The following is a 27720-nucleotide window of genomic DNA, read 5'->3' on the forward strand; positions in this document are numbered from 1 at the left end:
GAAATGAACCAGTTTTCAAATATCCTTCATATAATAGGGTTGATTATTATTACGAAAGCAAGTATATCTTACAGCGTCATATGCAGTCAAATATGCTGAAAGGTTCTATGGTTTTTCCTGTAGGTTCAGTTTAAAAACTTTCTGAGGGAAAGAGATAAATGTGAAATATTAATTTCATTCTGATAAAATGAAAATATGTAGAAAATATTCTGAGGGAAATATTTAATACTTTGCTGAATAACTCATATTTTCTCATGACGAAATATAAGAAGCATTTACAGGAAGTAATTTTATAATTGATAATTATGGGGGACGTGAGAATAATAGGACTCTTAAGCGGTTATTTCCTTGTCAACTCTTCTTTATTTCAAGAAAATAACTTTGTCTAAAATTGTGTTTAATATTTAATCGTGAATATATTACTTTTTGACACAATTTATCCAAAATACAGTACGCTTATTAACCTATTATTATTATGAATGTAGTTTAAAATTGGTAAGATATAATTATACTATATTTACGATATTAGAGTGGGAAAAACGTTCTGTATTCAATTATGGATAAAAAATATCTAAGTATTTGTAGGCTGATGTTTTGCAGATCTATTTTTGATTGATTTTGTAAATTTATGTCAATTTCAACTCCATCGAAAATCCCTAAAAGACCAAAATCTTTTATTTAATCGCAAAATATTCAAATTCTCAGTTTTCAGTCTATGCTGTCTTCAGCTAAACCACGTCATCCCTTCGTTAATCTTGCTGTATTTCGTAAGTATTATGGTTAATTGTTTCTGTGTGAATTAGCACTTCCTCACTCGAGAGCTTTTATCCCTTACGTAATGTAGTGATGATCCAGGTATTTAGCTTTTTCAATTTCTCGAGCGCATTCATTTCCCTTTTTTTTATCACGAAGGGGCTTGAGAAGGCATTAATTTGGAGCCGTTGCACTGTTTTTATTCATCCCTGCTTGCTGCTTCGTAATCTTTCTATCTTTTAGCTCATCCTACTAGCTTAAAGACTTAATATTTAATCTTGTTTGTGCTCGAGGCTGTATGAATGTACTCCCGTTTATTTTCTTCCTATATGTGAATTTTAGGCCATTTATAATTAATTTTTCAAACGAATTTTAGTCTTAAAATGGTATATTTATTATCATCACCACCTTGGCTATGTTCAGTTATTAGTAAAAAATAGGATTGGGGTATTACAAAACTAAATTGGAACTAGATCACTTTCGCTTCTATAAATTTCCTGAATCATTTAAAAAAAAGCATGTGCCATGAATAAATATATATATATTTCCATCCATAAACTATTATTTTTCCACGTCTTAGTTCTTTTTTCATTACTAATTACTTTTTTTATACAAGATAAGGGCACAGTTAGAGAATTAGCTACTCTTAATAAATATGGGCGAATTTCATCCCTCAGCATATGCAACAACATAGTCATTATAGTCCGTTAAGTAGTGTGCTCACCAGGATACTATTTGTGCTACATCGAATCGGGAAAATTGTCTAAACAGATAGGATTCTATTAATTCTTCTTGGAATCGTGGAAAAAGTCTCTAATTACTTTAAATACACGATAAAATATATATCATCTCCTTCCTTAAAAATTCAACGTATTTTTTGATAAAGGAGTTTTATGGGAACAATGATGTCCTTTCAGTAACTATGGGAAAATTTCTGTGTCAATTGGAATTCTTTAATTGTTATACCAGTGGCCCATATTAGTCATGTAAAGTGCAGGATTTAGCAGAATTAGATTAAAAAATGTGGTAAATGTAGTAAAGTAGCCATCATTATATGCAAGTAACATAGTCGCTTTAACAAATTAGATATGGGGATGGGGTTGGCGTGGTGGCTAGACTTTTGGTATCTCACTCAGTGGGTCCTAGTAGAAGGTAGTGAACGAGATTTTACAAAAAAAGCCTTATCCCCACTTATACTTTTTAGGCACAGTACCGCGTACGTCGGGTGGAACGTTAAGCCGTGGTCTCCTCGGTGCCTTTCGTTTAGAGCCGACTAACGCCGACGCCAGGTTTTTCTCCACCCTCCGCTTCCTTCAAGGGACAAAAGGCCTCAGCTGTCTGTCGCCAACACCAAAGTAGTCGTTCCGTAGGGGGAGGAGTCTGATTGAGTACTGTGATCTCTTAGGGATACAAGACTCTGGACTGGGATACACTTACTTACTTACTACTGACTTACAAGACTCTGGATAAATTTTCGTATAGTATTGCAGCGGAGGAATCATCCTTGACAACGCGGTTTATTTATTTTAACGACGGTGAGATAAACGAATGGAGGATTGAAGATATTGTGTTTGGAAACGAAATAAGAGTTACTGTGTACAACTTTTTACAGAAATAAATGTGTTTTTAGTGTTCCGGAAATAGGAATAGTTGTTTTTGAACCCTCGTACGGAACAGTATGTTATAAAAAATGTGCGCTGATGGACGACATCCATCGAAATTTTTAAGCAAAATGATTTTAGACGAAGGTGATTAAATTAATTCTTATATTTATACAACTACATTTACATATATTACAGTCAACCATAGCGCAAGCGTCTTGTGACTACCTGACACGACATCAATACCATATTTTCTAATAATTGAATAAGTAATACAGTGACGAGCAAAGTGGGTAGCCGCTTCTTTGTTGTTCCTTATCTTCAAGAGATTCCTTGTTATTTTACAATTTTTTTATGCCTTCTCTCACTGAAAGGTTTACAATGAAAATCTATCACAACCAGAACTCAATCATCTAAAATATATTGGGCAGCAACTGTCGCGTCTCTTATTTTAAACTTTAAAGTAAAATTGGCATATTTATTACAATTTTGGAGGTTTTATACACACAGGTAAAATATCATTTATATCAACGTTTGATTTGCAAGCAAAAAATGCAAAATAAAGCGTTGATAAGCCGACAGATGCAGATAAGCTCTCTGAAGTAAACTCACATTTGACCCTTTACTCACATTTGGCACGAGCTTTTCCTCTATAAACTATAAGAACATTATTATTCATAAGTTATAAAAATTAGAAAAATACTTATAACGAGAATTGTGAAGTGATAGGAACACTTAGCCTCAATATGTGTGCGATTGCTGTGGAATTTTCAAAAAGAAATGTTTGGTGTATTTCATAAAATATTTTTCTAAATAGTTTTGTTCACAAGTCGGGGAGCACCTCTGTGGAGAGGAACCTGTTCAACATTTGCCTTCATTTCAAAATTTAAAATTATGCCTCAGGATTTTGAAAGATCAAATTTAAAAAATTTTTTTGATGCAGGGCAATATTGACAATGATCTTCTAAGAATTTTCTTCTGAATAAGTTTAAAATTATTGTTTAAAATCCGGTTTTAAGCGAGTAATCCGATTCCAAAATAGACCCTCTGAAAGGTCCCTCTGTAGAGGAGCCAATCTGAACCCCGCGGCGGGTGCTGTTTACCCATAGCCGCACCCCTTGCTCTCGACCGTGCCTCCGTTCACCCGCGACCGCACTCGCTCGCTCGCGCACGCGGCACAGGCGCGGCTATTGCACAGAGCTCGTCCGACCATGCATGCACATGTATGGAGGACTCTACCCCAGGTAGTCCATTATTGCGGCCAGACAAAAGGGTCGCATCCGATCCGGTGTTTCACCACTTTTTACCCCCGCATGCGATAACCGTCTTATTGCTGGGAGCCTGGGGAGTGAAATTATACCTGCCCAAGCACTGTCCTCCATGCTGGTGGGAGCTTAAATCCCTCTGAGCTTACCTTTCCTTGTTTGGCGGTCTTCTGACGTGATATAGAAACAAAACTAGGGCATAAACTACGCGCCAATACGTGTTATCGCATTACGTGTCTGAAGTCAGCTACTCCATTGGTAAATGTTTACATAGTACATTTCATTTTTTGCAGTAACTTACAAAGAAAATCCCTCTGGAAAAGGAAATAAATACCCCACGATATTGAATATTTACATAAATAGTATTATCCATGAAGTAAGAGAGTATCCATTTAATAAAGGAGTATCTAATGCCGTGGTTCGGTCATCCCACATGACTCTTTTAAAATAATTAAACTACTGTAACTAATTTTTCATTTATTTTCCTAATTCATGGGGGATAACCCGTCCCCCTGCCCATCCTAATATGCACCTCTAATATGTAAACTTATCGTTTCCGTAACACATACTTTATAGTAAATGTGATCTGCAAATACATACTGTAAATAATTTTACATTTGTCATAATATTGTAACGTGTAATACTTGTATGCATGTAGGAGTAGAACTTACCTATATATTTACTTTACGCTAGCATAAATAACTAGGAGATGTGCTTCACGGAGTGTGCTTTAGCAACGTTTTACTAATAATACTTACGTCTTTTCTCTCTGCTATAAACAAACTAATTTAATATGAAAGTGAATCCACTACCGTGCACACTGCTAGTAGCACCCTTAAAATGAATAATCTGTCTATTTTTGCTTTGAAATGGTTGCTATTGTCATCGTGACTCTGAATATAGCTCTTCTCCAAACATACCTATCAGCTCACCTTTCCGCCGACCATGCACGTTTTAATTTACTACTACTACTTTAATCTACTGCTACTACATAAACTACTCGGAAATTCTTACTTTCGCTATGCTTATGCATAAATCGATGTCTACACATTTTACGACCAATATTCCTACATTTCTAGAGATATCCGAGCCGAGATAAATTTAAGATTTGCAGGTGGCTTGTAGAGAAGGAAGTGACATTAGTGTGATACTTAGCTTAGAATGCTCATCAGAGAGCGGTTTGAAGTTGGTTTGGAGTCAGCTGGGCTCTCCAGACGTATACCTTCGCCCCCCCAAGTGGCGGCTTCGTGAATGACACCAAATTTGCGCCAGTTCGGCAAGTAATACCACTCTAGACGAATTAAAATATTTTTAATGGGTTCTCGGAGTGGATTTCTAAGTCCTATCCCTAAATACTCTCTACTATGCCTGGGTATTCCCCGCCAGTCTTCCTCATAGATATGGAAGTAAGGGAAAAAGAAACAGAACCAAAAATTGAGCTCGCAGCATCAATGACCACCAACCAACGCAGCGTGCCTCGAGTGGATGTCAACTCTTATTCCTTCGGGGCTGCGTCGACGTTGGTTGTCGTATATAATACTTCAAAATCCGCTCCTTTGGGATACAGCACAAGACATCTCTGGCGTCGGACCAGTTTTGGCTGCGTGAAAGTCCAGTTTCCCTAAACCTCTTGCACTTGTGTGCTTTAATAAGTTTCTATTCATGCATCGAAATGTATATGCCACCAAGATAGTTCGAAATATTCTGAAAAATTCATTTAGAGTTTAACCGAATTTCCTTATCGGAAATGATTACTCGATTTTCCCAGACATGGAAATATTTGCATTTGTATGGTTTATTTTTCGTTTTGTTTTAATAAGGGAAGGTACCCAAGCAGGATTCGTTCAAACTAAGCAATTAGATAGAAAATGGAAAAAATTGTGTCCTTCCTCAAGCGTCCAATGAACCGTCATCTTCGAGATATTATATACATATGCAGATACAAAGTACTATATATGCAACCCGCGATATTAAAAAATGCAGCATTGGTGTTGTTTCGCAGGTGGCAAAAAAATAGTCGTACGTCTAGGCTTTTTACCTATGCTATCTCTAAAACGGATGTTTTGGAGACGTTTATTAGACGTTTGAGGAAAAACACTAATGCCTAAATACTCCCTTCTCTCGTTTGAACTCGATTTGGCAATTATACTCGGATACTTCCTCTTGTAAGTGGTTTTTGCAATAAAAAATTAATCTTGAAATTTTTTGGCCACAAAAAAGAAATTCAACAATCCATGTTCACGTAAATAAAGTTGAATGTTTTTATAGCTTACTACACAATTTAATTAAACCAATCGGATATCTTTACTTCCTACGAAACCCCTCCATTTGACATAGAGATGAGGAAATTACCTCCTTTGTTGTTTGACATTGAAAAGTCCGTGAGATAATTAAGCCATATAATATTAAATTAAAGGTATGGTACTCATCAAACGCTAGTACTCTTCAGCGATAATGAATGGTTGTGACCTTTTGTGAGTGCAGCTGACCTGTATTTTACAGAATATATGCCAGCTAATTTTAACTTTATACCTATTAGCTTCATTTATCGTCTTTTGTGCTGCATTTATCTTAATAGTGAGGATGATTTCTAAAAATTACTTTTAGTTCTACCTTAAATCAGAGGAATTGGGGGCATTAATATTCTTACTTGGTGACAAGCTTCATGGAATTTCCCATTTACTGATATAGATATGAATTCCACGAACATCGTGCGTTGTATATATTCTAGTTTCAACGCCCATTCAAAAGATTGTAGGAAATCACCTTTCCAAGTAGCTCAGTCTATGGTCATTATTTCCCTTACGTGACTAAGGAAATACAATATTTTACCATGCAAAAACGACGACTCAGTGAGAGAAATGAACTAAATTGGACGATATTTGGGAAATTGTTCACATTTTGATCTATATCTTCATTAGTTGGATACCTTGCATGATTGGCAGTGGAAAAATATGAGGTTACACCTAGATTACAAATGATATCATGGAATTCTAATGATTAACTATGTTTCACCGATTATTCCGAAAAAAGCCCTTTGGCCCACAAGAGTAGCCACTGAGGTAGCTCACTACTCACAGACAGAAGAAATGGGCAAGGGAAGAAGAATGAAAGGAAAGATTCACATTCATACGATAGCTGAAAGTGACAGGAATATGCGTTTCGGGGCACGCTGAGCCCATGTGAAATAAGGGAGATTTCTGTGTATAAACTCCCGCCCAAAATCATGGATTAAGCGTTCTGGTAGAGTAATTGGTAGATCACCCGGCCGGCAACCGTGAGGTTCTGGGTTCGAGTTCCAGTCAGGCCGCATTTCTACCCCTGATTTCTGGATTTTTCCATTTACCACAGTATTGTTGTCCTCGTTCTTTTTCTATTATGTGTTCCTATCCCTTTCTTTCCTTACCAATGAATTTATTTGTAGGTTTGCGATAAAGGCGTCGCGTGAATGAATAAAGTGGTGTATGGGCCATTATGGCTTATTTCTGCTTAGATATAATGCTTACATCATTTTTATATTGAATTAATGATTTTAATTTAATTTCAATTTAATTTAATTGAAAATACGCATTTATTTCTAAATTAATACCGTACAAAAGTAGTGGACAAATAGTTTATAGCAGATTGCGAATGTCATTTTGATATCTACAGCTTCAATCTATTGCTTATTGAAATCACTTATTATAAATATTTATTTTTAATTTGAAATAGATTATGCTTTTATCATCATTTATTTTAAATGATAATTCCATTAGGAAATATTAATGTCACTTTTGGAGCAATTGGGATTGGCTACACAATGCCATGGTGGCAAAGGTGAGATCTTAAATGTATTTTTCGTTATGTACTTAAAGTAAATGCAAGAGCACCTGAAGATTTTTCCTGAAGTTTTGGAATACATTGAATTTATGAAAGAATATACTTGTAAGTAAGTATAGTGAATATCACGCCATTAGTTATTGGAAACGTATTTAAGTCATTTTCATCCGTTACTAAAACGTCAACGCTAGAAGTTATCAGCAAAGACTAAGTAAAGATATGCGATAACTTTTTCCTCATGCCTAGTTCGATTTCATACCTCAATACATGGTAGAAATATTAAGACGCTTAACTCCCGCTCCAATAAGCCTAAACTTTTCTAAACTTCTTAGAAGTCCTAACCTTTTTAATAATTAAATTCGTAGAGTTGGCATTTGTTAACGTTTGCTTGTATCTAATGTATTAAATAAAAAGTGGAGGTGATTTTTAAAAAAATTTAGATTGAGGAATATGTTGACAAGGGTCCACACTCTAATGGTACCATTGTCGATAGTTTTGAACAAGGAAGCGCTGAGAAAAAGACTTTTAGAGTGAGATTGTCACTTCCTCTTCATTTAAACTCTCTGGAGACTATGAAATAAAATCTCTTAATTATAACAATGTCGAAAAATTATTCTCTGTAACTACAAGGGGGCAATATATGTAACCTCGATTCTAGTTTTGCATCAATTCGAGGACAAATAAAAAATCTTATTATATTCATTCATACTGGAAGTTTGAAACCAAAATAAATAGTACCCATAAATAAAGGTAAATTAGCTCTACGGTCTCTATAGATTACTAGATAAAGAAAAGGATCTTCATTGGCCGTAACATTTGGCACCACTCGCCAAACTAAAAAAAAAAACAAATGGAGAAAACCCCCTGTGATAGTTTCCGGGAATATTACTTCCTCGCGACTTCCTGTAGGGACCTCGCGAAGACAACCTTGGTTATAACCTTGGGTGCTGATCCTGAAAGGGGCGATGGGACCTCACTATGGATGTGAGGTTATTACCACAATCACACCCCTCTAGGGGTTTTCTGGTTTTTAGTGTTTAAGTGAGCGATACTAAATTTTACGGTAATTTGAGTCCCTTTTCTTCATCTGTTAAAATAATACCCATGTGCAGATAATTGGAGTGGCATTAGCTAAAGTCAAATGATGCAATCTTGCTTCTTCTAATTTACGCAAAAGTCTCCAAAAAGGTACAGCATAATTAGGAATGAAATGTGAGCGGAATTTTGCACCTCAGCACTATACAAACGTCAAAAATGATTTTGAAAAAGGTAATTCCGTTAGCCAACTTGACCGTTAGTTTCAACATACAGAACAGTTTACGACACACTTTGACTAAATGTTCGCAGTCTCACTAGTAAAAATTGAATAAATGCATATATTTATAAACAAAAGACATGTGTAAGATGAATGTTAAAGCCAGGAAACTAAATATATTTGCTTAATTTAGGCGAAGTTGATGCAGTGTTTTTTGTTTTGCGATGTTGGTACCAGTGATCTCGGAGGCCATCTTGCCAGTTTCAGGCAGTTTTTCGTGAATATCTTTCTTATATCATCATGGACTTATATTTTCTCGTAAATTGTTTAGATTCGTCACAAAAATTTGGCTCTAATGAATAAAATGAGCAGTATCTTGTCACAAACAGCTTCGCTAGCTCGAAGAAACCGTATTTTTCCTTAAGAAGCCATGTTAAATTGTCCTAATTTCACTGTAAAATATCTCAAAAATGGCACATGGGAATTTCTCTTCTTGAAAGCGCGTCTTAAAAAAAATTTGACCAGCTTTTCATTAAATTCTTGTTAATTTTACCTAGGCGCTCTTAATACCTTAATTTAAAATGAAGTCTATTAAAATATTCTCTCGAATCAAAAATTTAGGAAAAAAACAGTTATTTCAACTGCAGCGGATGATATCTAGCGATTTGATCGATGGATTTTTCTTCCTCATAAGAAAACCCACTTTAATCGCTGGCACATTAATTGCGTATGCTTGGTTTCGCTAATAGTAGGCCCTCTTCGCTTCTGTAGCATTGGGGTGTTTTTCCTTCGTCCCGTCCCTTCCGTCCCTTTCCTTTCTCAGAGGCGTCGACGGGCTCCTATCGCGGCGGCGCCTCTTCCCTTTTTCCTTCCTCTCCAGCCCCTCCCCGGGTGATCGGGCGTATAAGCCACGGGCTTGGTTCCCGGCCCCGGTGCGCTGTATCCTTCGAAGGGTTCGCCCAGAACCCTCATACCCTCTGCAGCGGATGATATGTACACCTTAAGGAGGTCAACGGTTTATTACGTATCCATTTTAAGATGAAAAATATGTCGATTTCCGACCGTTATGCGCGCAAGGCGTACCCTGAACGCGGATCCTTCGATGAGCTCTCGCATTATTGAATCCGTAGGGTGGAGGACATTGAGGGGTTTCCCTCATTCTTGAACGTGATTCCGCCTAAGGTGCAGCGATGCGGGGTTCGCGAGTGAACATTTCGTGAAGCATCCCTCACGCTTCCTCTTTTCATTCGGGAATTCCTTGAGAATGGACATCTCCGTTTCGTGAGATCAGCAGCAGCGAATAAAAGTGAGGATTCACTCTTTCTTGACGGGATACGCGGAATTTTCATTTTTATTCCGATAAGTGTTCAGTAATGCCGTGCGTGCTCGGCATCGGTGTAGTCGTAAGCAGACCAATATATAATCGTATGACATGCGGATCAAGTCCTGATTGAGTAGAAGTTGGAGTCATTCTATTATTTTACATATTTAAAATTTCCGACATCACTTTTACTGCTTGAATATGTAAAACTTTCCTCACGCATTGCAAATAAAAATTTTCCAGCCAACACACACACAGATTTCATTTCTCTCCAGGATTATTGATTTATAGCTTTTTCATTTTTATTCCGATAAGTATTTTTTAATGTCGTGCGAGGTAGGGCATCCACATAGTGACCGATATACTCGTTTGACACACGGATTGATTCTGGGTTGAGTAGACGCTAGAGTCACGCGACAAATTTGATATTTTTAAAATTTTGAAAGGCTGCGTTAAGGACACTTTCCTCCAGGATTATGCTGAGATTGAACTCTTCCACTGTTTTCACAAGATAGCAGCATTTTCGAAAATCATTTTTCTCATTTCAAATATGCTCATTATGTAAATATTTCTTCATAATTAGCCAAATAACATACAGATTTTATTCGGGATAATCAATGCAAAGCTTGAACAACATCTTCATGACTTCCGTCAACTCCTGCAAGTCATACCAAGCAAACACCATTCTAACAAATATTTCTCTCATCTTCAGAGTCGCACTTATCAGGCAGCTTCCCCTTATGATTTGTTTTGAGTCATTTAATATATCAAAGAAAACTTATGCAAACCCAACACAACCTCGCTAAAAAATCTCTTCACTTGCGGAGTCAAAATCACACATATCAACGAGCCCTAAAAAGATGCCCTTTTTCAAGCACATATCATTTTCCTTCTGCACGTCACCATGTCTTAACTCTCCAATTTTCATTGTTATTTGTTTTCTTTCACTATTAACAATATTTATTGATCTTAGCTTCACTCTAAACGCATGTATTTCTTCATTCTTAAATATTTCTGGGTTGATTTTGGTGTATCATTTACTATGCTGCTATGTCAAGCCCGGATAATCTGTTGCTTCATTGTCTGAGTCCATCATCACCATCGGAGTGAATGTATCGCTTTCGAAAGACTAAATATATTTAATAAATCAGCCGTGAAAACATCGATTAGCATATAATTTGCCATTGCAGGAAAGGAGACTAATATCCATTGGTTAAGTGACCTACGAACTGTGGGGTTCGACGCAATGTCGTAACTATAAAATTGTTTTAAATTAAGAATTCCGTGAATCCAACACATCGGATACCTATCCAGAACAATTAACAATGTGATTAGATCAGTTTGATTAAATTGAATGATAAATTTATGGGCCCGAAAGTGAACTGTGAATGTTATACAGTCTGATGTCATATCGCGCGCGACTTACAATTAGTATTTTTGTAACTAATCGCATTATTAGTCAAAATTAGTACCGTTAAAGTTATTTTAATGTCTTATAGATGTCCCTTGGTTTGGTGATGTAGTTCTATATCCTGTTTCGTGAGTAAACGTAACTCTTTACGTATAAAATTTTTCATATTCTATTTACGTTGGTCTAGATTGAGCCCTTAAATAAGATAAGATAGAAGACGCCAGGATACCAACGCAACGGTGGATTTGGTGAAACCAGGATGCCCATTAGATACTCCCCTGGAGTTGATTTTTCCCAAAAGATTAACAATAATCGGGAAATATTCTTGATCAAACAATTTGATGACACTAGAGATAAATTCAGTGAAATATTTTTCTTAGGCATAGGTCAAAAATAAAAGGCTGTTTTTCCACCCCTCGCAAAAATTCCTGCAACTTTATATCGGGGGTAAGACTTGACAGTTGCTCGTGAGTTGACTATGGCTTCATTGGCATGTGCAGAAAGTTAAAATACTTATCCAGAGCTTATTTACCATTTTTTTAACGAATCCAAATGAAGCTTCAAAAACTCTGTAATTGGTTGCCGCTATTCGATGAATGAATTAATATAACCTGCGTTCTCTTTGCGAGATTCGGCTTTCAATACGGGCTCAAATTCCAGTACCGGCTAATAGGAGCTTTGAAAGCGATATCCGTTTAAAATCTCTGGCAAATACATAAAAATAAAAAAAACAAAGGTATCAGATACACTCGGGATTAGGGTCAGTTAATTAGCCGCGCAAATATTGGCTTTTAGGGTTCCCTGCATTACAAACACGCTTGAACGCACGTGGAAACTGATTCTCAGATACAAGCTGCACGATTTGTGAGGTAAATAGCATGAATTGTTTATAAAGTGCTTTGCATGCTGTCTTTAATTTCTATATCCTATTCATTTAATTCACGCATTAATTGTATTTTAAAACATTATTGCTTCATTATGTAGTTGTATTACCATATTCAGCTTGATAATAAAAAATAAATCACTCATCTCCTTCCATATTATTTTTTTCTTCCTTGAAAGCAATACTTTAAATTTAATATTCAATGAAATATGGTAAATGCTGTTAAAATTGCTGATTATCCGTGGACTTAAGATTTTTCTTGGAATTTCGGACATATTCATTTGCTTAATTACTTTTATGCCATCAGCTGAGAGGTATTAAAATTAAGTCTCATATTTTATTACCGTTTGTAGCAACTAGTAGAGGTTTTCACCGGGGCCATAGTAATAATAATTGTTGTATAAAGCAACTTAATAAACCATTAACCTGTAATAAAAATTATTTGAACGACACTTTGAATGCTCATTGTATATTACACCATAAGCGCATATAAGTGTAAATTCAAAAAGACTAGAAAACTTAGATCTCATTGCAACGCATTTGAGCACGCAATTGTAACACGATTGGCTTATATAAATAAGTGAAACAAATAGCCAGATTTCAAAGTAGATGACACACTTTTTACCCCAAAATTGCTCACCTCAGCTTAATTCTGACCACATAACACCATGCCATGACCACTAATATGTAATGACTGGATTGCTGGTCAATATGCACCGCGCATTTAAGCCATTGAAGTCAAGATGAATTCAGTCGGGGACCGTCAAACATATCCAACTTTAATATATTTCAAATAGGAAAATGCTTAAAATTGTATCCCCGGGATAATGTACATTGCTTTGCAAAAACTGTCAAATAGGATATTCCGTCTCTAACTCGTTTTACGCAAAACCGAGTGGTAGTATTGGGGACAGGTGAGACTGGAATTGTCAAGATGAAGGTGGTAGAGTGGAAAATTGGGGAAAATTGCGTACAGTTGGAAACAGGAGGTTCCAGCGGAGATACATCATCATTGCATGTGTCAGCGGAAAATTTAAAGTCATTCCCATTGTAGTTCATGGGTTCCGCCTATTGTCGATGGGAGGCATTTTTATTCTGAGATTTTATTAAATACAAAAATTATCAGGAACATGTTATTGTCATGTATGGATATGGGGTAACGTCGTGCATGGTCCAGCTCCATTCCTATTAATTTTATTTAACTTTATTAAATCATTTTCGCTCGTTACTTTGGTTTTGATAGTATTATTTTAAATTTTTATGTGTGTTTTTACAGGTTGATGTTTTAGATTGTTTATTGTTTGTTTAAAGAACGTTGCTATGTGTTGTTGATAAAATGGAGATCATTAAAGGAAAATTTTAAGGATGATGACGTGTAATTAAGAGGTGAAATGACAATTGAGATTGTATAGGAGTTTATATTATTATTTGAGGGATCCCGACGTCACAATAATGGCTGATGATGGATACGTGGGCAGATAATATTTTTAGCGAATTTACGGGGACAGTGGAAGTTTTTTGCTGGGCTAGTAGTTTAATAATTTCACTGTTGAAAAGTACGAGGCGTAAAATATTTATTTTCCAAAAGGAAAGGTACCACTGTGGAAGTTCTGGAGGTAACAGCAGTAATAAGTTATTCATTATTTTTCTTGGTTGAAAAATATCACTTTGGAAATTCTGGAGTAATTAGCTATAACAAGATAAGAGTTCACACGTACGAGAATTTGGCACTTTCAAGCTATCAGGCAATAAATACGATATGTTAAGGAACCGGTGTTAATGAGTTTTAAACACAGAAGGCGTATCACAAAGTACTTTCTTAATTCTTGTTTTCTTTCAAAAATTTTAACGTCAATCACATGCTTCTTAGAGTTTATTTTTAATATTTTTGCTGGCGTGTATTACGTTTCTTTGGTTCAGTTATATATTTTACGTATTTTTAAACCTCTTTTTGAAGTTAATAATAAAAAAAATGAGTGAAGTCGATATACCTCTAGGATTATATATACTTGGAAAAATCGAAACTTTTAAGTCAAATTAATGGGTAAATAGTGAAACTTAAGATGGAAACTGTATTTTCGTCAGAACCCGGTGATTCTGCGTTTAAAATGATGACTTACCTTTGAACGTTGGTGTAGTAATATCGGCTCGTTATCGGAATGACAGAAAAAGATCTTACTGTGATAATATATATGATTTACAATGGTACAATGTTGTATTAATTTGGGTGGCCTATTCCGTTTATTGATCATTGCTTGGAGGTTCCAACTTCAGTGTAGTACTCTAGATGTATGATACGCACTCCGAAGTCCGCCCGGATGTTCTCGTCTGCAGTGCAAACGTGCACAGTGAGGCAGCGGCCGGATGTCTCCCGGGAAACCCGATTTCGGGCATACAGAGGCCGGGACCGTATCGTGCTCACGATTCCAGAATCTCACGGAACTCGGCCTGCCCTCTCTTCCCCGTGGAGCTGGTCTAAAATAAAATTGCTCTCTCCCATCGCATTCTCAATCTCTCTTCGTCTAGCACACGTCCTCTTCTTCGAATACACGCAAATAGTGCAAAGGAATGTGCATTTGAGATTATATTTTAGATTTTTTTGCAATTTTTTTTATTTTTGGCAACTTATCCTACGATATTCCTAGATGCTTTATTGCACCGAGGCATTTAATAATCAATTTAAACTACTAATTGGCTAAATTGAGTATGCCCGAAAAAAAGGAAAAGCCAAACATCTATAAAAATCGGAAAAATGAAATATCATTAAAACTTGTTTTTCGATTGACTTAGTATCAACCAACAATAGAGAACAGGTGAACGGATGCTAACCTACCTGACTAGATTAAGGAAGCCTTTACGTAGTCCTTACCCAGCTAGCACAATAATGTAGAATGTATTTCGTTCCCTTGGATAAGATTCCTCTTCAAGACACGATATATTTTACAAATGGGGATTTTGCATTGGCATAGAATATCATGTATCTCAAAAAACAACGTATACATGGAATGAAAATATAATCTGCGAATATTTTATCTTTAGTGCCAGCTAAGAGCTCATAGATCATTGCCAAGTCAATCGAGATAAAATAGGCTTCGATGATGTTTATCTTTTCAAAATTTGAATAAAATTTAACATTGCGGCTTTATCAGGTTAATGCATGAAAATTTATATTTGAATTTGCAATTTTTTCAGTGTAAAGAGCTATTTTTCATTAAAATGTATATATGCATAAGAGGAACAGCAAAAAGTTGTTACATTGAATACAAAATATAAAATGAGATGAATCTAAAAAACTTTTGAATTAAAGCGGAGCATCAAATGTAGGACGACATAGATTTCTGTCTGCTAAGTTGCCTCTTCCCAACTACTATGAATACTTGATTTGATTAAGAAATATGTAACGACGAAAGTAATACGCAATGAATGAGTTTTCAGTTGAAAAGGGCACCAAATTATCGCATATATTTTTGTATTATGTGCATTGAATGCTCAGTTTAACAGAGCCGTCTCATGTCTACTTTAATATTTCGAAGCATGTAAAGATTTTTCGTTGATTTTTCGTAAAGTTCTTCGATTGATGGTGCGTGCAATGGTAATAAATGCGGAAAAATTATGCTATTTAAACAAAAAATCATTTCAAACAGATATTTAATTAATATCCTATTTATAACAATAGGAAGTGTTTCCTTCATCTCTAAGCTATCCATTCATTTCAGTTATCCTAGAAATATTTATAACAATTTCCATATTTTCAGGCCCAACCTTGTGTAAGATCATTCCGAAATGATGATAGTTGCTCGTCATTATTTCCTCATTTCTAGTCTTCACGGTTGACAATATTTTTAATTTAGGAAGTTCATGAAAAAAGAGAGGGATTTGTAATAAAGGATGTACGTTTGAACGAAACACAGGAAATCCTTACTTTTGAACTGATATTGATTGTTTGGTGTAGTTCAGAAAGTACTTATTCATACTTACTACTCCGTTTAATGAATTTAGGAGGTACAGCATAAATAAACGCTGATATTAATGATTAAAGGAAGGCATTGTAATGAGGGGTTGGATACCTTGGATAAACTTCCATCTCCCCCAACCACACGCTAGTCCTTTGTTTCTTCCTGAGATTTTTCCTTCAATTTTTCTCTCCGTTATGTTTTCGGCATTATTTCATTGTCTATTAAACTGGCCTACATTACGATCTTGCTATAATAGTTTTATCAAAGAATAAATATCTCAGTGTCTAAACTCTATCTTGATAGATTGGCTTCTGAATATGTGTGGATCAGCAGAAGCTGTGGAAAGGAAGAGAATCCCTGCATCAAATTCTAACTCCTACCTATGAAAAATATACCGTGAATGCGTTTAAATACAGGAAAAATCGTACGAGGAAGCTCAAGAGCTCTCAGAATAGAGGTGAGGTGAAGACCTATCCAAAGGGAAATTTTCGCACTACTTCCTGATAGCGATACCGATCTGAAATTCTATTCCCAGAAAGCGCTAACGCCTCTCTGCTAAGATTTCAATTAGCAGAGAGACGATGTAAGCAAAACATTACTCCAAACGTGCAGACCTGCTGCCTGAGTATGTATAACAATTGGTGATTGGTGATAGGATTGGTAGTTGGAACAGCAATTTTCTGTATGGGAATTTGAAAGGATCAATTATTATAGTATATTATCAATTATTAGTATAGTATAAGATATGATATTTTGAATGGGAGTTATACGTGTTATTAATGCCTATAGATTGAAGAAGCATGAGGGGCCGATGGAATGATTTCTAGTTTACTTTCTGTGGCTTTCTTACCTTATTCCTCCCCTCGTTGTGTCGTAATTTAGCACCGTCTCTCCGTGAATCCATGCCACGTACGATGACGTCATCGACACGTGCCGTACGATACATGTCAGCTGAATGGTGCTGTCTGCTTTGTAGTACTTCTCGAACAGGGGCCGTCCGTGTTCGTCGATTATTTGCACCTCCGGAGCTGCAAAAGAAAAAAAACATGGTTTGTATAAAATTCAATATTTGGTTGAAAAATGAATCAAATCTAGAAATTTAGATCCCCGAAAATATTATTTTAGAATATTTCTCAATTGAAATCGTCAGGTATTTCATGTACCCACATAAAAGTACATTTATTTAATGACGAGATTGATAATTTGTAACCGTTACCGGAGAGGTTAAATGGGACTCATGCAACCATTACTAGCTCAAGTGAAAAATTATGAAATGTTAAGACATTAAAATAATCTAGCTTGCTCAAATACCGCAGCACCTTACTTCATATTTCAGGAGAAAAATAAATGAGCCACCAGTTTTACAACCCCTATATAGCATCGAAAATATCAAAGGGGTGTCAAGACTGGTGCTGTTCATAATGAATACTGAGAGACAATATAAGGATCTTCTTTGCGTTACGTAATTTCAATTGTATAAGGTGTAACCTAAATATTCACGTTATGAGAGTGGTATGCGTTATCTCTTTATGAAAAAATGGTATGCAATTTTCGAACGCGGGATTCTGGCCCTGTTTTATCAATATATATATATATGAAAATGAAAATAATGCTCAGTTGGATTAAAATTTGTGAAAAATCAATTCATCAGTTTAGTGCTTTAGTTGCGTATGGCCTATTTAATTATCACGAATAAAAGTTTTTCTCTCAATAAGGAGGCCAACGTTAAGCGCAGTGTATCAATAGAATACTTGAAAAATTATATTTAAAAAATTGAAAAATTATAACATATTTAGCGAGTGTGAACCTGGAATAGTGTAATTAAAGGACCCTTACATGTACGGGGATGACCTGTATCTGGCTGTAAATGCAAATTTGGAAGAAAATCTAAACTTGAACTCTTCTATTGATCAAAAGTTTACTCAAATGCGTGAAGTTCTCATAATAAAATTAGAATATATAGTAAGCCTATGAAGTTTTTTTTTTCAAGGGATTGACCGCATAATTTCAAAAGGTGAGATTTACGGAGTTTTCTTTACATCGTACTTGAGTCAACCGAAAGCATTGAGTGGGGAAAGTTTTTCCGCGGAGGATAAATATTTTTAATCGACAGACAACCCGAAACGAAGATTAACTGCTTAACTTAAGCTACCAAGTGCATCACAGAATTCAGTAGAGGAGTATAAAACTCTGATAGGTTATATGTCAGAGCTCTTGGCACAACTTTGTGGATTCCATATTCTGGTAAAGGCTATTGATTTTTTCCTATTCGTAATTTTTTACAATGTATTTTTTTATTTACTGCAATGTTGCGATTAAGGACCGCGGTAGCCAGTATTTGATGGAGGGATTCCGGGTTATGACCCCGGGAGAAATATTTGAATATCCTCGAACAGGAAGCCCAGGGAAACGCCCTAATCTTGAGGAGTAATATTCGTACATTAGTGCCTTAGCCTGGGATGAGCTCTAACTTAACCTATTCAAACAAACTTCTGGCTGAAGCAGTTAATGAGGTTTAAGGTTATGATGTTGCTAGAAGCGTGTTCCTATTACTTCAATTTTCTTCTCGGCAACCGGATAGTCTTTTAATCTTGATTGATAGTATTGATCGATAGGGTGCGTCGACGCCTAGGTCATTCTGCAATCTTACTTATATACCTACTCTGTAAGAGAGCGTGAAAGCACAGTGGCTACAGTGCTTGATGGTGACCTAAGCGTCCGCGATTCAATTCTCGGCTGAAGATTTCTCGCCTTCGGATACTTTCAGTAAGATGTCCCAGGGAAAGGATCTGCCAACCCTACTCTGCATGTGAGGAATTCACTCACCGAATGATTTTTCTGGTTTGATCTCTGCTCAAGTCTATATGAAGTAGTATTTGAATCAAATTAGTGAGTGAAGATAAATTTTGTCTTGTTGAGCTCTACCCTTGCCCGTATATAATTATATTTTGGTCGAATCGCTGAGTGAAGGTTAAATAAGATATTGGAATGAAAAGAAATGGCCATACCACACTGATTAGGTAAGATTCATAACTGTGCCTTAGCCGAGCTTAGGTTGAGCTCGACCATAAAATACCGTGTCCAACCATTGGGTTGAATAAGTTATTGGGAGTGAACGTTATATATTTTTTTTGTTTTTGCTCGCTCTTAATATTTCTATCCCGTCTCGGATCGATCAGATCGAGTTTCTTTTTCCTACAAACAAGTACATCGGAATTTTATCCGCAATTCCGCTGCTCTCTCGCCAATTTCCATCCCCTTGAATGATAGAACGCCATCTATCATTTCCTCCTCACCGAACCTCGTGCATCATTTTGGCTCACCTCGAGTGGTTATTAATCTTGTAAGCATCCATACTAGGCTGTCGGTATTCTCGCCATCTCTTGACGAGGGGAAATTTTTTATTTATTTAGTAATGACCCGTTTACTTGTGAATTAGGGAATAAATAATGAGCCCTTTCAAATCCCTGAGCTCTCTTTAGCCCCATCAGCGAGCCCGCCCAAAAAAAACCGCTGCGCTAGACATTAACGCCGCGGTGTTTTCTTTTGTTTCTTTTACGCGTCGCTTCCTTAGCGGATCAATTAGGAGAGCTCCTATCATTTTTTGGCAAAAAAGGGTGGGTGAAATCAGGGGTATTATGAAAGGGATATTTATTTAAGTTTTTTCCTTTTATTTTTAGAGTGAAATAAAAAATTAGAATGATGATTAACTATTAATAACATAAACTACTGAATATTGTGCTACGAAATATAAGATTTATTAATTAAAAAAGCATTATATTTCACACTTCACTAAAAAATGTGCGAAATTTTTGTAAAATAGTATTAGCACCTTTTCGGTACAGATTTGATACTTAGAGGTAAATTTTTAAGTGAAAGATAATTGCAATGAAACTTTCTCAGCCATTTATTCTTAAATATAGCTGCAAACAGCCTAAGGTATTGAAATATTCTTATGCGGACAAGCAACAAGTATTCTATTTTACAGTAATTCACAGCTCTTGAATAAGACCTATTTTCTATGGTAGGGAAACGAATATTTCACTGTCAACATTTCTCTACTGGTTACAGAAGCGCAATTCAAGAATTATTTTATGGTATTCAGAGGAAGCAACTGGCGAACAAATAGGAAATAGTGTAGGGAGCCCGGCGGCGGCATCATTAGCTCTCTTTTGATGAAATACGGCAAAGGGACCATGGTTTAACGTCCCATCCAACGGGCGGAGTGCTGCACTTTAGATGTCATCCACACAAGACTGAAGCAGGGGATATGCAGCTCGTGAAAAATCGTTGGTATTGGAATTGATTTTTGGCCCTAGGGATGTTAAGCCAATACTCTAGCTACCACACTAACTCAAACCCAAAAACAAAATCATTTTTAATGCTAGCGGTGAAAATTTCGAGTAGAACCTCTTCAAATGCCTATTCTTGACAATTACTAGAGATTAGTTAAAAATATCCAAAATTACAATTCGCTTCCTCTGACTTTCAGATCCAGAACTTTAATTAACTAATGAAAATAATCTCGGATACTTGTACCTTGACGATTAAATTGTCATAGTCACGTGAATATTCCCGAAAGTTTGAAGCTGTCATAATTTTTATTACACAAGGTGCCAACAGTTTATAGCAGGACTTGGGAAAATTGAAATTGAATCAAATGCAATGACATCACCTTATATAGCCAAGCTAAATGTTAAATTATTTTCTCTTTGTTATGAATGACCTGAAAGTTGCATCTGTGCATAAGTTATTTTTTGGATGGTAAAACGGTTAATGCGATTATATATATTTTGTATGCAATGCGATCGTTCCACTTCCAATTAATAATTTATCTTTTTTCGTTCCCATTTCCCTAATTTTCACACGTGAATTTGATATCGGCGCATAAAATTTAATAAGTATAAATTTAACATTATTAATGACAAATAACTTCGATCAGCAATTGGGCGATTTAAATATGCACTTTATAAGTAATTAACAATTAATGCATAAAATAATGAATATGAAGCTGAAGGCTATAGAATTTATTGATTAAAAATGCATTACTTTACACACTCCACTCTATAACGTGCGAAATGTTTATAAAATAATTTTGTGCAGATTTGATACACATATATATTTACTTAGTGGAATATATTTGCACTCATTTAAGCTATTTATTCTGATATATAGCTAGAATCTGAATGTGATTATGAATTCTTCTAATGCACACGTGCAGTAAGTACTATATCTTAAGGTAAATGACGACTCGTCACTCTTAAAGAAGTTCTACTTTCACGGGCAGGGAAACAAGGCTTTCTCTACTATCATTGCTCTACCGATTACTTAAGCGTAATTGAAGAAAATGGAATTATATATTAAGCATGATTAGGATTCTGGCGTTCGCGATTATTTAACCTTTTTCATTCTTTGAAGAGATGATTGTGGTTTCTTGATCTCTATGAAGTTCCCTGGCTGAACCTGTGTTATTTTACCTAAACGCTGTCAAAAAAGCGAGAATATTTTTTTATCACTAACTTTGGTTAAAGAAATTAATTTTATGAAATTTTTTATATCTTTCTATGCTTGTTAGTAATGCTATTTGTCTTGCATCTTTTTTTGGTTTAGTATCGATTCGGCGTTTTCATCATCACAGACATGTTGACAGATGGGATGTAATTAAAAATGACCCGCTGATACCAAGTGTTTAATAAACTCTTTCCAATTGTATTTACATTGAATGATTTTAGTCTGATAAATGTAGCTCATCAATTAAAATTTCAGACTATTAATGTATTTTCGCAATTAGGTTGTTTAAGGGGAAATGTGAGGATAGAATATATAATTTTATAGTTCCGAGTGACAAATTTATTTAGGTGGCTGCAGATTAAAAGAGAGATGTCGGCATGCAGAATGCAAATCAATTTTCAAAAATCTACATCCTTTGTATTTGATCCCGATTTTTTAGCACAACATTTTACACAATATTCGAGTTCAGAGCGACACAAGCAATTCTTAGGATATTTGAGCTTATCTGGTTTAAAAATTTGAGTAGGGATGTTGTTTATGTATTTCCTATCGCAATTAATCATAAATATGTTCTTCATGATAGCAAAAAGTGCACCTAAATAAAAAGGAAGTAACAACATAATAATTAGTGAAGATATTTAAACCTATCAACGTACCAATTGGTTCAACAAACATTATTACAACTAAAACGATTAAAATTTTAATCATTTTTGAAGCAGATTTTTTCAACATTTATGGGATTTCTAACACTATGAGCAATACCATTTTTAATGCTAACGAAAATTCTCAGTGATTTTCTCATCAATATCATAGCCTTAGATTTATCAAACACGAAGTATTGATGAGTATGCTTTATCCTCGGTACTCGTTAGAAAAGGTTCGAAATTCCACTGTCTACAATGAACCAGGGTACTCAGTCGGTTTATGTGGTTTGCGTATTTATAGGCCACGGGTTTGAATACCGCTTTGGTGTTTTTCACTCCCCCCAGTGCGGGTATTTTTATTCCTATCGAAACGTAATTTTTTGCCAAGTTTTAGCTTGGGCCATGAGCAATTGTAAGAGTTGCAACACAGTTTTAGATTTTCCGTCTGGTTAAAGTTAAAAGGCAACTCGTTGCCTCAGTTTATATAATTTCAAAGAAAACAAACTTTATATAAATTCTTCTCGGGTCCTATGCCAGGTGTGAAATTGGACTTTCAAAGTGTAATACGGCCTTGAAGATGGGAGACAAGTCTTCTCTCGAAACGTCGGCTTATACGACAGAATTAATCTGGCTGGGAACCCGAGAAGAATTCATCAACAGCATTCACCAGGAGAAATTAAAATCGTTTATTAAACTTTCGATAAATTAAAATATTTTATAAATGTGTATCTCTCCCGTTAATTATATTTTTTAGCGTTTCTCCTAATGATCAGTGGGATTAAAGATACAGTAAATTTTATTTAACAGATAATGATTTAAAATGATTTTATCTTGATGCTCTTAAGTGAACTGTTTTTATCCAAATAAAATTATTAATTTATGATCTTGTAACCAAGTAAACTTTGGTATCCTTACTAATGTATCTGATGCATGCATTAATATACTTAGGTAAATTATTCTGCACGTATTATGTTCTCAGTTCACTTTCCTGCTTAGCATTTTCTCATAAAGATTTGTTTGATGTGACCTTAATTAGTTATCCTAATAGTGCCCAATCACACTGTAAACAGTTCTGGGCTGGTGTCTGATTCGTTGGATTTACGGACTTCACACTTCTTAGTAGAGCCAATTTTGTGGATATGGCACTACGTCGGACCCTACGTATGTATGTAACCTCGCGAATATCACTCTACTTTCCTGCAATAGCAGTGAACACGCCCTTTTCCATTCAACAGCGTCCACCGATTTAAAGACCCCTCACTTGGTGAATTTCTGCGAGCTCTCAGTAACCTACCTACTGATTCAGCGACTATTTCCATGAGTTAATTAACACGTCTATTGGCATCACTATTTTCCCGTGAGTGATTCAAGAATCCGTCCTGGTGACATCCAAACTTATTCCGTGCGTTAGTCTCTGAACGTTCATTAGCGTCGTCTTTCCCCGACCTTCTTCTCCCGGGGTGACGCGGCGTTTTTTCATTGGTGGACTTTATGATTACCACACGGTTGCTTATATATTTTGGTTTTTCTACTGATCCCTCATTGATTTACCTATAGATTTGGATAGTGAAAAACGTCGGCTCGTTATTGTTATTGAGCCCTCAAATGGCGAGATAAAATGAAGATAGTGATCCTTACAGCCTTTTTCAACGAAAATTTACAAAACATTTTTTTAAATTCAGGATATTGTGTAGTGATTACGTGACATTTGGTGAGTCAGCCAACCTGAAGATAATGAATTGGACAGCAATTTCTCTTTCTTTCTGAAGCCATCGTAATTAATATTTGAATACTGGGCAAACCAAAGTAGTAGTGTTGAATTTGGAATAATAGCCCAACAATGTATTCGAGTGAAAATATAGAGCAGCAGCTTACATCCCATACTTGCAATATTTACATAATTTAGATGAAATGGTGGCTACAATTTGGCTCCCATGTTATTTGCAATGCAAAATGTTTTACCAACCAAAAAATTTTGCCAGCCAGCATTTAAAAAAGGTATTAAAGCTCCCAAGGAACAGTCATGCAAAGCGTCTATGAGCGTGCTGATTCTTTTAATTCCTGAAAAAGTGGCTGTAACATTTGAAAAGCAGACTTGATGGAAGAATTATCCATCACATCGCCTAGCCAATTATTGCAGCTGAATATAAAGTGAAATACCGTGAATTTATACCAACTGAACACTCGAACATAGGATGCAGCCACTGAAGATTACGTTATTCAGAGCAAGGCTATCAACTTTAAGCGGCTGCTTGGCTCAATACCTCGCTGAGATGCCAGGGTTATCAATGACACCGTGTACTTTACGAAGGAATTTCTTTGGAGTATGAACAGGGGTAAGTCTGCTACACCATATGTCATTTCCAAATTTTAAAGCAGAAAATGCATTCTTTATGTTGAAGGTAATTCTATACAAACGAATAATCACATGTAAATCATTCATAATCTTTCTGCTGCATAAAATAAATTTTTTAATTAGTACATAAATTAAATGCAGACAATCACATGAATATATATCTATCTGTTACCACTAATAGTTTGGAATTATTTATGAATAAAGACATATCCAGGTTGTTTTCCTCGAATGGAATGGAACTGAAATGTATCATATAATGAAAACTCAAGATAATCTTAACTGAACAGCAATTTGGATAGGGTTTAAAAAATGGGATTGTATGTTAGGAATCATTCATTTAAATGAATAAAATAGTAGTTACATTAATTTATGATGTAGGTGCTAAAGAGATCATGATATTTATTACTTTACTCACTGTTTTAGGATCTCATCATAAAAAGACCAGTGTGTCGTTTATGTTGCATAGCTGCACTTATTTTACACTTTTTTCGCTAGTTCATCTACATCTACATAATACCCTGCGAGCCACCTCTAGGGTGTTTGGCAGGGGGTGATCAATCACCAGCATGCAGCATGCATTTGGACTCCCACATGCACACCACACCGTCCAAAAAACGTCCCGTATAATAACAAACTATACTACTATATGCTGTTAGAAATAGAATATAGAATAGAAATTCAGAAACATGCTTTCAGTTTTACATAGGTTAGTAGGCTACACTACAAGTCATGCAATCTATTTACGAGGTCTATTGCTGCCGTTATAATCTCTTATTGATCGAGGAAAAAATGACATTCGGAATCTGTCTGTTCAGGCAATCTATCTCTCTTATTTTATTTATATGATCTGATCTTCCGTAGCCTGTTGGCGTCCGCAAGATAAGGTTAACTTCGTCAGAAAAGACACTGCTCTTGAATTTATGTAAAAGGTTTAGTCTATTTTTCAATCTACGGTCCGACAGAGATTCCCATCCGAGTTTATCTAAGAGGTCAGTTACACTAACAAGACTATCGTAACGACCTTTCACATACCTGGCATAATTCCACGTATTTAAACAATAAAGTACGTAATATAAGGAGCTTCCGGCGGTCATTGAAAACGCTGCGTTTTTTTTCGCTGTGAAATTTTTCCCCATGAATAAAAAATAAAATAAACGCTTCCGCTGAAGCGATTACTTTATTTTTATTTCTCTGTCTTACTTTTTTCCCCATTTAATTGCCCGACAACTCTCCGAGACCTAATTCCGCAAAGCTCGAAATTCAATGGCGCGGAATTTTGGCAGACACTCCCGAAGCACATTCGATCGCTGCGTTTATACCGTCGCAGACACGATCCGCGGGTGTTTTCCCCGATTGCCATGTAGTGGCGCCTTCTTTCCTAGTCTCTCCACTCTCAAATTTGATCCCTAACCGAAACCCCTTTTCCTTCCAACAAACGGTGGCCTAGTTTCTAGCTTTGTCTAGGAACGCTGTATACCGCCCCCCCCCCCCCCGCAGGATACCCCCGCGAATGTCGCAATGCCCTGGAATATTTCCAGTCCATGCCCGTATCCAAAACATGTGATCATAACACAAATAATCAGTTGCACTAGACGGAGGCGTTACTTCTGGCAATATGCACCTCAGGCAATGTGTTTTTTTGTGATTAGAAGTTTGCCATTCAGAAAAGTTCGGAAAATGCTTTTTTTCGTCATCATTTCCTGTTGGGAAATTGCGTTTGATTGGATAGCTTGATGTTGTGGAGATTGAGAATGGCGGGAATGTTATGACCAGGCTACATACCAATAAATATGTCGTCCGATACCTCATAACAAGACCTTGAATTGAAAATTTCATAGCGCGCGTATAATAGCAAGGTACAAACCATGTAAGTATTTGTTTTGATGATTTATTGAAAAACATATGGAAATTATTTTTCTCACCGGTTTCATTGAGGAAAATTGCTTTTGGTGAAAAAATCTGTTTTTTTTGGAGCACGAGTGCAAATAAGCACCATGCCCTTGTTACAGTGTATATTCCGTAGCATGTGTTTCAAGGTTACCCGCTTGATAACCTTCCCCCGGACAACCATAGAACACAATGAATAGGTAGCATTCAATCCTTCGAAGAAAATAATTGTTTATGAAAACTGAAACCAATGTACGTATTTTTGTTGCAGCAGTGTATTTGAAACAATTCGTATAAAGATGTTTTTCCTCTCTTATCTCGGTGGATAGCATTTGATGATAATATCAATTTGGTGATATATCCCCTTACCCCATAATTACGCTGCTTGTGAGGTCAACTACTTATAATAATAATTTGTCCATTTATGAGGTATAAATGGTATTCATAAAATATCTGATTGAGATTTTTCGATTTTACCCATGTAGTTTCTCGTGGATAGAGACCTTCCCTAATTAATTTGACGTGCTCTGCAATATATTTTCATCCGTTCAGAAACTGGGGCATTTTATGATCCCAGAAGTATGGGTACGCCCGTTTAGATTCTTTCATTGGCTTTGAAAATAATCGGTTGGGTCAATTCTTGTTTATAACCATTTCATGTGGATATTCAAACCACGCAGCAGAGGTTAAAAGTATATCTTCATTTGGAAAGGTTACTAAGTCTGCTGTAAAAAATCATAATATTTCAGTTGTGTTGCAATTTTTTTAATTTTTTTAAATTTTATCTCTAAAACTCTTCTTCGTTACATTTCATGGTTATCATTTACATGGTTATCAGATCCATAGAGTACTTTTTCCGCACGGTCTGCTTAACAATAATTAATATTATTAATGTTTAAATATCCCCTTTGTTGCTTTTGGAGCCTTTTCTATTTCCTTTTCACATCTTATGCGTGTATCTTTCTTTCTATATCATTCAACCACGAGGTACTTTTTTCCTTTGCCAAGGATGACGTAAATGTCTCTCCGATTTTATCGTATCTTCTCCATCGCTGACA

At 35.9% G+C, this 27720-nt stretch overlaps 1 protein-coding gene across 1 annotated transcript in view; it reads right to left on the reverse strand.

The window, feature by feature from the left end:
- The window catches only part of LOC124167051, a 158849-nt gene that overhangs the window by 68729 nt on the left and 62400 nt on the right, over positions 1-27720 (reverse strand). The window contains exon 4 of the mRNA XM_046544829.1: positions 17115-17292. Coding sequence (XP_046400785.1) covers positions 17115-17292 — 178 coding nt within the window. The remainder of the gene's footprint in view (positions 1-17114; positions 17293-27720) is intronic.

This window comes from Ischnura elegans, chromosome 10, assembly GCF_921293095.1.
Source record: "Ischnura elegans chromosome 10, ioIscEleg1.1, whole genome shotgun sequence".
Lineage (NCBI taxonomy): Eukaryota > Metazoa > Arthropoda > Insecta > Odonata > Coenagrionidae > Ischnura > Ischnura elegans.